The sequence below is a fragment of the Mesocricetus auratus genome, unplaced genomic scaffold, assembly GCF_017639785.1.
Source record: "Mesocricetus auratus isolate SY011 unplaced genomic scaffold, BCM_Maur_2.0 Super-Scaffold_100676, whole genome shotgun sequence".
Lineage (NCBI taxonomy): Eukaryota > Metazoa > Chordata > Mammalia > Rodentia > Cricetidae > Mesocricetus > Mesocricetus auratus.
In genome coordinates this window covers 59,135,662-59,149,766 of record NW_024429266.1, presented here as the reverse complement: position 1 = coordinate 59,149,766, position 14,105 = coordinate 59,135,662, and the positions used below count along the sequence as shown (strand labels likewise).

The 14,105-nt window shown below is 38.3% G+C and overlaps 1 protein-coding gene and 1 long non-coding RNA gene across 3 annotated transcripts in view; one reads left to right on the top strand and one right to left on the bottom strand.

Moving 5' to 3' along the window:
• Thsd7b (thrombospondin type 1 domain containing 7B) overlaps positions 1-14,105 on the top strand; it is an 866,887-nt gene that overhangs the window by 776,894 nt on the left and 75,888 nt on the right. For both annotated transcript variants that reach the window (XM_040738481.1, XM_040738480.1), the window contains one exon: positions 4,930-5,080. In XM_040738481.1, the coding sequence (XP_040594415.1) occupies positions 4,930-5,080 (151 nt within the window). The remainder of the gene's footprint in view (positions 1-4,929; positions 5,081-14,105) is intronic.
• On the bottom strand, positions 5,263-11,975 carry LOC121136929. Its single transcript, XR_005874119.1, has 3 exons — positions 11,892-11,975; positions 8,305-8,364; positions 5,263-5,563 (listed from the first exon to the last, which is right to left on the bottom strand). It is a non-coding gene; the product is annotated as an uncharacterized LOC121136929 (long non-coding RNA).

Genomic DNA, 14,105 nt, shown 5'->3' with positions numbered 1-14,105 from the left:
GTTATTTGGTTTTTTGAGACAGGGTTTCACTGTGGCTTTGGAGGTTGTCCTGGAACTAGCTCTTGTAGACTAGGCTGGCCTCGAACACACAGAGATCCACCTGCCTCTGCCTCCTGAGTGCAGGTATTAAAGGCGTCCAGAGGCCTACAAGGATGACACCAGCTGGCAATCCAACCAATATTGGATAGGCCACCTTAAATGCCCTTCCCTGATAATGTGATTGACGACTTCCTTGTATGCCACTCTAGAGCCTTCATCCAGTGGCTGAAGGAAGCAGAGGCAGACACCCACAGCTAAACACTGAACTGAACTCCTGGAATCCAGTTCCAAAGAAGGAGGAGTGATGAGCAAAGGGGTTGTGACTTGGCAGGAGAAACCCACAGAAACAACTGACCTGAACAAGGGGGAGCTCATAGACACCAGAGTGATAGCTGAGAGGCCAGCAAGGGACTGATCCAGACCCCCTGAACATGGGTGTCAGTGAGGAGAGGCCTCAGCATCCTTGGGGCCTCAGGCAATATGCCAGCATTTAGCCCTGTCATCCAGATGGACTTTGGCAGCCCATTCCACATGGAGGGATGCGGTCTCTGCGTGGGCACATGGGGGAGGGCCTAGGCCCTGGCTCAGATCATATGACAGACTTTCAAGATTCCCCCATGAAGGGCCTTACCCTCCTTGGAGAGTGGAGTGGAGATTAGAGGAGGGGTTGGGGAGGGTTGAAGTGGGGTGGGAGAGGAGGGGAGGGAGAGGGAGCTGAGTTTGACATGTGAAACAAACTTGTTTATAGTTTAAATTAAATTTAAAAATTAAAAAAAACATGGGTGTTGCTATCCAGAAACCTGATGATATCCATTCCATGTCTTCTGGCTGTGCTTAACTTTAGAATACATGGAAGCAAGAATATCCCTCCTATGCTGTAAGTAGTGAGAATGCCTCTGCAGTCTACCATTCATGGTCTTTACTATTTCCTAATTATAATGGGGACAGTCCACTGCAAAGGACAGATTAGTGTCCTTCCGTTGACTCCCAGCCACCACTGCTAGCATATCAAGAGGTTCTCACTGCTTTGCCATTTCTCATTTTAGCATTGATAGCTTTTAATCTATTTGGGGATACTTTTGCATCACACTGAAAAGGTTAACTTAAACCATCCATAATTAGCCCCAAATACTAAAATTTAATGAGATCTATATATAATATTTGTGCATCTTAACATAAAAAGCACATCTATAAAATAATTGTAAATTCTGGGTCTCTCTGGGGAAGCTTGTAAAAGGATTTTGTTCTACACATTAAGCACTGGAAACAAAAACATCCTATGGCTGAGTTTGCCAGGTTGGTGCATTTAGAAATAACTTGTAACAGGAGAACAACTGCCGTTACAACAAAGCAAAATAGCAATAAAATGTTACCATTTGGACAAGTAAAAGCTGAAGTATTGATACACAGTTAGCAGTATGTAAAATAAGAAGAAAGATTAGTGTCATGGATTACTCCCCTGAATAGCACAGGGCATTAATTTTTCGTATTAGAAAATTCCACTATAAAAGGATAACACTGAAGTCAGATAGTTGTCTGTGGAGGTAAACGTTAACTAGAAGCCCATTGCCAAGGAATATCCTACTACCTTGTGTTGACTGTGACCTTGAGGAAGCTTCAGCATTCAATAATTCACCCCATAATGGCCACTTTAGCAGTTCCAAGATCTCAGAAGGGTGTGGCAAAGCAACAGCAGATGGCAGAATTGTAAAGGTGTTTCTCAGTAGAACTCACTTCCCTTTCCTTGTGTCCACGGCTGCTTTGCCTCACAGTCTCTTTGGCTCAGGTTCTAACAGACTTTGGGTCACTTCTTTGTCAAAGCCTCTGCCTTGTATCATACTGTCACGATGATTGTGAAAAGTGACTGGCCAACCATGTTTATAGCATAAGCTGAGGCATCATCTTGCACTTCCTTCCTGTTTAGGCCTCTTTGCAATTTCCAAAGGAAATCTCAAGGAAGGTAGAAAGCTTTAAAAGAATCAGTTGCTGCTGACAGAACTGTTTCACACTAATGGAGGAAAACATAGGCCCCTAAGCTCCTTGAAGACATACCTCTCAGCTCATATATATATGGGCACAGTGGAGATAAATGAGATCAGGTGGTTAGAGGAAAATCCAGGCAGTATATCTGCTCTGGTCCAATCTGAATGGTGTCTGCATGAGAACAGGAGATTGGGAGGCTAAGCATGGTGGTGTATTTGGTAGGCAGATGCACAAGGAACAGAATTTTGTGGCCAACCTGAACTACATAAGATCCTCTCTATAATGCAAAATAAGGCATGGATGGGGAGATAAGGACACAAATACATTCAGAGGAAAAATCATAGACACAGGGAGAGAAATCAGCCTGCCAACAATTTGCTCTCAGATGTCTAGAAATTTAGAATGAGGAGAAAATACATCTGTATGGACTGTGCTACCTTCTCATGATGTTTTATCTGTTGCTATGGTGGCCGTAGCTGACCAGCACATGCTCACTGTTAATGTCATATGCGAACATGTGAACCAAATCTTCCAGGCACCATGAACTGCAAACTATTATTGATTTTAACATGACCCAGTTAAAAATGAAAGAAACAGATTATCTCTTCCCTTTCTTACAACCTCAGTGCTAGAATACTGCTTTACTATTGGTTCACAACTGTGGTAACTCTCAGTCCAAGCCATATTTATGATCTTTTGCTTTCTATGTCCCAGACATGGTTCCAGGTATAGAAAATAAGATAGAGAACAAGGAATATCTATTTCCTCAAGGAAAACTAATACTACCAAAAACTTAATTAGAAATGGTTTGGAGTTGTAGGGGTTCTGTTTTAGAGAGGTTTGTCAGCAAAGTGAAATTTAGGCAGAAACCTGAATAAAATGAGAAACCTGTCTGGATTCTCCTGGGAAAGCACCATGTGACAGATGTTTCTTGTCTTGATGGGAGAATAACCATATGTCCCACATGGCTAGTGCTGGCATGAAAACCATGTTGTGTACTTAAGGAAGGTAAAGGCAGGATGGACATTATTATAACTGCAGTATGAAGCCAAGAAACTATGAAAGGTTTGGGGTAGAGGGGAGGTCCCATTTTATACTTGTGCAAAAAACCTGCCTAGGGGTGGTAAAGAGAAGGTTCTGAAGATACAGAAATTTGGAAGCAAAGACATAGGTTTGAGGCCATTGCAGAATTCCAAGTGAGAGAGGCTGTCAGTTGAATTGCGTTTAATGAATTAAAGATGATGAGAATGTCAAATTTAGGACAAATTTAAAAGCTACAGAGCATGGTATATGATGGTCAAATGGCTATAGAATGGGAAAGAAGAAAATATAAAGACTGTTAACTGGCCTGATCAACAGGAGGGATGGTAGTACCATTTGTTGAGTTGGGAAATGTGAAAATCTGGCTTGACAGGAAAACAAGTTAGCTTTCAAACACGTTAAATCTGAGATATGATATTAGCTTTCCAACTGATCTATTGTAGGCTGGTATTCAGAGGAAAGAAAAAGGTTATAAACTTCACTGTCATTAGCTTATAAATTTGGTATATGTTGATAATGTTTTGAACCCTAGGTAACTCTAACACTCTAACATTTATAAGTAAGAAAGACTCAAAGATAATGTTTCTAACATTGAGACCAAGAACAATCCAGAGAAACAAGAAAAACAAAAGGAATAAAGGCAAGAAAGAAGTGTATTGTTTTGCTTTGTTTTAGTTTTTAAGAAAGATACAGTAATCAATTGTCTCAGTGCAACTGAGTTCTTTGAGTCAAGCACTGACCACTGAACTTGGTGGTCAGAGTCTGAATGATTCTGATAAGAGGCTGTCTACAATGGCAATGGAAGCATGACTAAAGTGGTTCAATACGGAATAGTGGAGGGGAGAAAAGGCAGGAAGTGTTGGGAGTAAACACTGCCAATGCCTAAAAGCAGTTTGCAGCATTTGAGTGAAGTGAGTGTTTGCTGAAGGGGAGATGGGCTAGAAAATGGATGGCATGGAATAGATAATGGATTACTGCATTTTGTCTGGGAGCACCTTCAATTTCAATTTTCTTAAGTCTTCACTTGTGGACTGCTCAGGATCCTAGAAATGTTTTTCCTTCAATCGTGAATTACATAGATAATTCTAGTAGCCAGTATTCTGGGAGCACAGTGGAAAGATTCTAGTGTGGCAGAGAGAAGGAAAGCCCCCAAAGATGTCTTCATTCTAATTCCTAGAATCTGATATGTGTTTTTTTTTAAAAAGAGGGTTGTCAGGCACAATTAAGGTAAAGACCTTGTGGTGCAACAACAGTTCTAAGCAGTCTGGGGTGGGCCCAGAACATGATGACAGATATCATTGTGTGTGTTTTATCTCAGAGTTGAAGTTGATGCTCCATTGGCCATAAAGGTGTAATGTATATCCTTGTGCTTGTGTGGGCCATAACAATGTTTACACATTACCCTTTGATTGTGATGTCCACATCCCACATAGACATGTAAAACTCGAATGCCTTTACTAATAACTGATTTTTGCATTGTTTACAAATCCCCTACAATATATAGAGTAAATATGAAGATGGTTTGGGAACTTTGAAAAAGGAATACAAGAGACACAGAAAGTATGAATGCCCTGGCTGAAACAAAGTCATCTATTCAGTATTTGGAGAAGGGAACTTTCAAGATCTGTAAAAATTGAAGGAATATGCACTCAGTGCTAGGCATATGTATACTCAGTGTCTCTGGAGAAAGGGTGCTGGACCAGACAGCTACTATCTGTGGCATTTCTAAAATCTTTTACTTGCAGTATCAAGGGTTATCACTCAATAAAAGACCACTGAATGAAGAAGATCAAGCTGTTGGTTTGTTTTCCTCTATCTGATAGCCATTTAAATGTGTCTGTCTTTGTCTCCACCACTGTCTAACAGGTGTGTGAGTACTGCTGACAGTGAAGGAGGGACAGTGGACAGGAGCCTGTGCAACCAGGATGATGCTCCCACAGAAACCCAAGCCTGTTCCCTTCTGTGTCCCAGCGAGTGTGTCATGTCTGAATGGGGAACATGGAGCAAATGCCCACAGGTAATTTCCTTTGTTGATGCCTGAATCTTCTACTGTTTCCCTTCTCTGTTGTTCTATACAAATTTACAATGTGAGTTTAAGGCGTTCCTCTAGTGACAAGGGAAAAGATTATTTCCCAAGAACCCACCCATAACTGGAAGAAAAAGAAAGAGAAAAAAAAAAACAAATTAGAATGAGCAATTTAAAATACCGTTGCCTCTTCCAAAGCATTTATGTTGAGAATGTGAACAAGGAAAATAGCCTGTAATGATCACGTTGCAAGTTGACTATGCACCATTTTTAAGGGGACTTCTCTAGCACCAAATGACTCTCATTATAATGTCTTGGTTCTGTTCCATTTTCATCCTGGAAGTATCAATTTCCTCCTAAGAGTTCCAGCCCACTGTGCAATGCTGCTTCTTTCTGCTTGTGACACTATATTTGCCTTTTGCTGTTTTCCTAAAGATGAGATGTTCTTTTCCCATAACACTGCTTCTTCCAGAGCTGGAAAAAGAATTAGGAAAACCATTTGCTTTATTTTTCTTTTCTTATAAAAAGGAAAACATAACAGCAACATAGAAAACATTAAATAGCATAATTGAAATGGTATTTCCATATGGTAAATCTTATAGTTTTAAGCTTATATATCTGCTTAGAGATAGGGCAATAAAAAAAAGAATGAGTTCCAAATATTTCAAAGAAAGAACTTGGATGCATCAAATTAAATTCTCCTGATAATGAAGTTTGGAACAATTAGGGAAATCTTGCTGTTGCAACTGAAAGTATCTTTGAAATGAGCTAGCAACTGATATTTGCATTTATTAATTATTTAATCCTTATTAATTATTGTAATTCAGTGAATTCTCACATGTGTTTTTTCATCTGCAGAGTGATTCTGAAGGTAATGCAATACTAAGATGACCCACTGGTAATACACACCATTATAATGCTATTCTTTATTAGTTCTTATCATCTCTTTGAGGGTAATTTAAATATACTGAGAGTTTACATTTGGGGTAACATATTTTGGGCCAGACACAGGGTAGGACTGCTACCTCTAGTTCCATCACTAATCTGCCTACTTAAGTACTACTTACTGTAGGTGACTGTTAGGCTAGGAGTTGGAACAAAATTCTCCATTTAAAAGTGCTGAGCTGACAAGAAACTTAATGTGTCTGAGGAAGCCAGAGGTTTGGGGTTTATATTATTAACTCGCTTAATTTTGGAAAAATTGAGTTCTAGTTAAGCTGAACACTGTTCTTTCTTTAAAATGTATTGTTTATTTTAATAACAAAGTGTTTTAACTGTCTGCATAACTTTTCCATGACAGGATACATACTTCCCACATTCAGATGGACATTAGCACAGTCTGTATTAATATACATTTGGAAGAATGAGCAGCCTTAGGAAATTTAAGTAAATAAATGTAGAGGTACCTTCTTTGTTTGTTCTAAGTACTCACAGAAGATGCCAGAAAGTTCTAGGCATTTTGCTGTGGAAATCTTGCTCTCAGATCAAAGCATTTGTTGACTGATCTGAATTCTTTGTTGCAGAAACAGTTCTGAAGCTGTCCTGGTGTGGCAATCCACATTTGATTCCTTGGGAAAGCTATTGTCCTTAAGGATTCCTAAGTGTAATAGTTCTGTTTTTTAAGAATTTAGAAATTGGGGATGGAGAAAATACTTTAACCTCCATTCATGCGTCTTCAAGATGATATACACAATTGCTTGCTTGTCAGTGTGAAATGAGAAGGCTGTTCCTTCACAAGCTTGTATAGTATTGCATAATGATAGTAATAATAGCCTTGACAACAGCAATAATAACTTTGAGCAGTCTCGTGTGACCATCACTCTGATATATGTATGTAACACTCTTTCAGAATAACGGTGTTAAGATGCCAGATCCTTGTGGTGCCCTGATCACTACCACCATGTCTTCTCCCAACCACCATGCTAATCTTACTGTAAACAGAGGCCTTGGATGGGAATGATAATCAGAACTCACAGCTGATTACTTCCCCTATATCTAAGTATATTGCACAATTGTGTCAAGTTGTGAGATCTTTGCATAATGCCCCAACATCCTAAGAGCTAATCAGTGCTGATGATGGAGATGAGCATTGCAAAGACAGACAGCTGGATCATTGTGCCTAAAGTTTAATTAGCATATTAATGCACATTTTATGAGGAAGAGGAAGCCATGATTTCATAATTATCCTATGTTCCATGTGTTGATTTAACAGGTCTGTTCACCGTTATCTTACCAAATGTTCTTTTAATAGTCAGCAGTGTGACATACATTAGTGGAGAAAATTCCTTTTTCTTATTTTTTTTCCATTCCACCAGTGCATAAGTTATCTTTATATGTCTTTAAAAATAATGGTGGCATGACAATTAAACTGCATTAGAGGATCCTTTTCAGGACATGAGGACAATATCATCTATAGTTCCAGGGTAGGATACAAATGACAAGTATAAACTGAGGGTGTTTGTAGTATAGTGTTGACAGAAGAAGAGAAGTAGAACAGAAGTCTATAGTATACCATTTGCATTGATTGCAACATGGGTGGGAAACTAGAGGCCTGTCAAAGGATATGCTAAGCTCTATAGGAAGTATCTCTTCCTCCACACAAATAAATTTCTATTCTATCTGACAAAAATAGAAGACATTGTTTTCCTGAAATATAACTTTGGTTTTATTTAATCATAGTCCCCTAAATAAGACACTCAATAGTTGATCACTGGGCTACTGACCACCACCTTGCTCATTGCAAAGTAGTTAGAAGAACACAGCAATGTGTTAGAAACAGTAGTGGAGGCATTGGAGATGTGTTGGGAGGAAGAACTGGAGGCTTACAAGGAGGTGAAGAGAACTAAATCAGTCCAAGGCAGAAACTGAAGGAAATGGGGGGTTCATAGATTTTATTATTTCATATTCTTGGGATATTTTTTTGGTTCCCATGATATGTATATATCATTTATTCTTTGTTACAATGACTCATCCTGACAGCCTGGTTCCAGTGCCGCATCAACCCATAATAACACACAGAGACTCTATTAGTTGCAAGGCTGTTGGTCAATGTCTGGGGCTTCTTATTAGCTAGCTCTGTCTTAAGTATTAACCCATAAATACTAATATATGTATTTCTACAAGATCTTACCTGTTTTTAAATTTTAATGGAAAAATATTTATATTTAAGTATGTTCATACCATTTGGCCTGTTGGATACACAAGTTAACACTTACTATTGTGAGAAATTTCTGTGGTGATAGCCACACATAGTCTTCCTTAGGATATAAAAAATGCTAAAAGAAATAAAGATATTACATTCAATATTTCATTCTAATTGTAAGAAAGAACAATGTGTAGATATTTCTATAGATCTCGAGAGGTGGTGCCATTTGATAGCACTTTCTACAAGATCTTATCTTAACAAGAATGCCAGATTCATGTGTCATCTCCTCCCAGGATCACATAGTGACTTCCTGCTACATTTCCTGGAATCTTCCTTCTCTCCTAGAAGAACTTTCCCAACCAATAATGTTGGCTCTTGAAAAGTATTTTAGTATCATTATTTTACCTATGTTTCCTTTTAAAAAAATTAAATTTAATTACAGTATTTTCTCCTTTCCCTTTTCATCCTCCAATTTTACATGCTCGATCTCTGTCTCTGTCTCTCTCTCTCTTTCCCACCCACCCACCCTCCCTCCCTCCCTCCCTCCCCCCCCCCCCTCTCTCTCTCTCTCTCCTGGCTCTTAAAATCATGGCCTCTATTTCTTTAATTGTTGATATATATACATACACACACATATATATATATAAACAATCTAATTAATTATATATCCTACTCAGTCCTTGTAATATTGCTTGTATGTATATGTTTCCAGGGCTAGCCACTTGATATTGGATTATATAGGATAAGCAGTTTGTAGTGCTCTTCCTTGGGGAAGATATATTTTCCTTAGTTAGCTGTAGTCCTTTTCTAAGGTTGAGACCCCATCAGATTTTCCCCTTCCATTTTAGCATATCTGTTTGTGTCGTCTTGTTCAGGTTTTATTTAGGCAGCCATGCCAATGAGACTTCATGGGTGTAGCTCCTCTGACATTTATAGGACATTAAGTCTCACAGCAAAAGTCCTTGTTCCTCTGGCTCTTAGAAATCATTCTACCCATTCTTCCATTACTTTTCCAAGCCTTGGGTACAAGAGTTGTATTGTAGGGTTTACCAATTGGAGTTTGGCACCACACAATCACTTGTTCACTGTATTTTGATCAGTTGTGGTTTTCAGTAATAGTCCCTATCTGTTGCCATGTGACATGTGTTTGATGGGGAGAGGTACTTTATGTGTGTAAAGTTAAATATATGAATATTTAAATTCGTATAGTCAAACAAATGCATGTTTTTACTTAGTCTTTATTTACTGCACATTTCCTCTTTTACCTAATTCATTTTCCCTTGATATCCTTTATCCCTCCTGAATATTCTTAGAATACTATACTTTTCAAACTGGTTTATAAATTTCTGGATTTATTTGACTTATGTATTTGGATATAATTCAGTGTTCAAGTGTAGATATATTTATTTATACTACCAATCTCTGCAGAAGTTTTAGCCATATTTTCTAGATACATTTTAGATACATATTTTGTATTTATGGATGCTCTTGGAGGTTGGCCAAAGAATCGCTTAAGAAATAAATATTGACAGGAGAAAGCAAAGGTCTTGGTGATGATTATCAACCTGAATCACTTTGTGGAAAAAAACAAGCCCCAAAACTTCCTTGAGACCTGTGTCTTAGACTTAGAAAACCCGAGTGAACATTAACTGATTCCCCTATAGCTGGGTACCAGAGTGGGACTGATGAAGGCAGATACCCAGGTACCCCCTCCCCTCAGCCAGATGGAACCAGATGCTCACTGAAAACTAGTTCAGATGAAGATTCATAATCAAACATTTACATTGGTGTATTGTCACCAGGACAGACAAATGTCACAGTGGGAAGTTTCGAAAAGAGACTGCACTATCCTTAAGTGTAATAGAATCTGAATTGTATATCTGACTTAATACTGTGCGTAGTGGACCTCCTTTCTACCCTTCCCCTCTCTGTCTGCATGATATGTCATCCTTCTGTGAGAGCAGGCTCTGCTTAGAATGCACATCGAAATGGATGCCTATTTCCTGAAAACTGATCCATTTCCTTCATATTTAAAGTGCTCTGGCATGACTTGGGGGACATCTGTGAGCCATGAGGTTTCATTACAGATGAATGGTACTTAGTACCAATTCTTCAAGCTGTGTTTTGCTTTGGGAAACAATTTGCACCAATGTCTAGTGCTCCAACCACTTTCTCACCCTCTCCTGACCATCTTTAACAAGAGGTTTTTGTCTCTGGAGTACACATATAATGACCAAGATCCTCAGACTGTCTAGTGTTTTTCTTTGACTCAGCTAAAAGCCAGAGGAGAGTGGTGGTGATTTTCCATCATCTCAAATGTGAATTCTGGGTTCTGCTAAACTGTAATTGTCACTCAGCCAAAGAAAACTGTTCATCACTCTGGGGTTTGTGGAGGTGTGTTTTATCCAGTACAGTGAGGTCTAATACCACCAGGCTGGTTTCCAGTCCATGTGGGAAGAGTGCTCTCACTGAAAGGGAAACCTTACTCACTTCATGAATTGGGGCAGAAAAACAGGGACCTGATAAAAACTTTGTATAGCAATTCCTGTTTTTAAATTTAATATGGTTTCTATGATTTTCTCTCATGCAGTCTGATCTCTTTGATTCTTAACATCATTAACTTGAATACAGACAAGACATATAGTGTATATTCTCAAATTTCTCCTTATCTCTTCCCCTCTCTCCTCTAATACTCTATTTGCTGATCTCTCTCTCCCTCTCTCCCTCTCTCCCTCTCCTCTCTCTCCTCTCTCTCTCTTTCTCTCTCTCTCCTCCCTCCCTCCCTCCTCTCTCTCTCTCTCTCTCTCTCTCTCTCTCTCTCTCTCTCTCTCTCTCTCTCTCTCTCTCTCTCTCTCTCTCTCTCTTGTCTGTCTCTCTCTCCAGCAAGCATGGAGTGTAGATTTTTCTTGAATGAGTACTTAGCATGAACCACAATGAGAATCTGTGTAAGCGTATGTAAACTAATACATTCTGATGCTATTTCACAAGGTTTTTATAGCAGGGCCTTTAGAAGACAGTCCTTTCACTGAGAGCTCATTGCATTTTAAAATAGAACATTTGATTTTCAGAAACTTATTTTAGTATCTGCATTACATAATCTAAATGGAACACATTGTGGTGTATTTAAGTGAGCTGATTTCATTTCTCCTTTTGAACATTGATGTTCTAAACTGGGCATGTTGGTGCTCTATAATAACCTGCACTTCTGCATGCTTGAGACAGCGAGTAGAGAATATAATGCTAGGGGGCTGTGAATCCAGTGGCTTTGACTGGTGGTGACTTCCTCAGTTGCCCTCAAACTGATCAGTCTAGACAGGACTGGAATTAGCCTTTGAGCTTATTACACAGTGATATTTCTGACGTATGTTTAAAATCACCCAGAAACGTTTCCCAAGTGTGTGTGCAGACATCAGCTTTCCTTTTGCCTTACTGGATTTTTGTCTGTATTTCTCCTACTTGTGTAGTTTTGTCAGGAGTTTTAGTGGTTTAATCTTCATTGATGCTAATTTTTAATTCTTGTATTCTAATGTATTAAGTTCTTATATTCATTCCATCTTCCTTGAGCTTCGATGTATACATACTATAACTAGAAAACGGTGCTTTTAAATGCCTTTACTGTGTTGTGTAGTGATGAAGACTTCAGGGGTTTTAATTTACCTGTGACAGCCGTTGAACATGGAAGCCCCAGCTAAAGGAGTCCGTCCTGATTCCGACCTGTAATGGGGAAGTCCTGTGTATATGTCAATAAAGCACTGTTGGCCAATAGGGAAGCAAGATAGGTGGGACTAAGAGTCCAGGAGGACTCTGGGTAGGAGAAACACAGGGAGTCATCATGTAGCCCACCAGAGAGTAAGATGTCCATCCGGTAAGAGAAATACTAAGATGGGTTAAACACTTAAGTCAGAGCTAGCCAGTAAGAAACAAGAAAGGCCAACAGCTTCATAATTAATACAGTGTCTTGTGTGTTATTTGGGGACTACAACGCGGCAGAGCCCAGGTGACTGGTAGGGAAAAACCAAAGTGGCTGGCAAGGAAAAGGTTTCTCTCTACAGACCTGCCATCTGACACTTGGTGCTCCAAGTGTCACTACTATCACACAGCCCTCTAAGTCACAAATGTCCTTCTTTCCTGAACAGCTTTACAAAGTAGGGATCAGTTTTCAAATTTCAAAACCTTTCATTGCTTAAGAATTAATTTTGTAATATTTATTGGCATATATACATATATATTTTATACACATATATAATATACATACATACATTGATGTTTCCGTAGGTGAGTGCTGCTTGATTCGAATTTGTTAAGGCTTCACAGTTTCTGTCCAAAAGTATTGTTTTTACCAGGGTACATGTATATTGAAAACTTTCAGCTCCATTATATTTTTCAATATCCTTGAGTCATTATCTGCCATTAGCCCATTGAAAAGATGCCAGCTGTCCACTACAGAATGTCATCACAGCTATGTTTCCATCACATTATTCCTGCAGTCATAATAGTTCCCCTCTATATTTTGGCACCATGCTATTTAACACAACGAAGTTCGCAAATACTGGCCTCTGCAATGCTCATCTGATCGTTTTTACATTCAAACTTTCCCTTGGACTCATTTGACAAATAGAGTCATTTCTTTCCTTTTCCTGTTTGTGTGTTTTTCTGTATCTTCACACAGTTTTTTCCTTATTTTCTTCTCTGCCTTTCTTTTAAGGAAAATGTACTGTGTTCTTGACTAGTTTAATACAGTAATGATTAACTTCATTTTCATAAAAATATAGAATATATATTTTATACACATATTTTTCTGCATACAAATGAGAAAGACTTTGAATTAGGAACAAAATCATGAATTATAAATTAATGCCATACTGCACCTTATTTACCTTCTCCCTGAAACTTCCTATCTTTAGGAATGTAAACTGTAATTAGAGACATAGAAGGCTATGTTTTCACCAACTGTTTTACATAATAAATCGTATTTACAGATCTGTTTAGAAAATATTCATCTGTTTCTTTTAGACTATTTTTGTGCATAGAGGTGAGATACTCATTATCATGTACATTGTACTTTGCAAACCCACTCTAAGGAAGCTGGAATGATGCTTTGAATATATGTTAACTTGACTGTGACAAATTCCAAGTTCAAACGTTTTAGTGTGTTTGAAGACCACGACTTTAACTTTGAATTTGCATCTCCTACTATGGGATGCATCTTTATCCAGCTTCATTTTTCTGTTATTCAATATGCTAAGGTTCTTGATTTTACATACATATTTTAGTTTATGCTCCGAGGAAACTTTAAGCTTTTGAAAATGTTTTTACTTTTACATTTATCTTATTGACTATCAAACATATAAAAATATAAGTCAATTTCTGCTCACCACAACAACTTTGATGTAACTTTTCAGTTTACACACACAATTTCTCACCTACACTTAGACATTATTCTTATTTCTACTATACCCATGAAATTTGCTTGCTTTGAACTTCCTGTAACTTCATGTACTCTTTTATGTTGAGTTCATTTGTTAACATTCTGCCTTTCAGTTTACATTAAAGGAATCACACAATTCTTTTATGTGGTACTTCTTTGGCTTAACATCATGTTTATTAGATTTATGGGTATTGTTGCAAGATCAGTTGATTGCTTTTTGAGTGTTTGAGTGAAGAACATAGCACCATTCCTTCAAGTGCTCCCTGTGAAAGAACATCTGTGTCATTTCTAGCTTAGGGATATGGACACAGTAGTAGTTACTGTGAGTATACTGTAAGAGTCAAAATCTGTACAGCCATTACTCATTAGCCCATATTTAGAAACTGGGATAGGCTTGTTAAAGGATAGCTACACATTTATTATTAGAAATCTTCAAACATAAT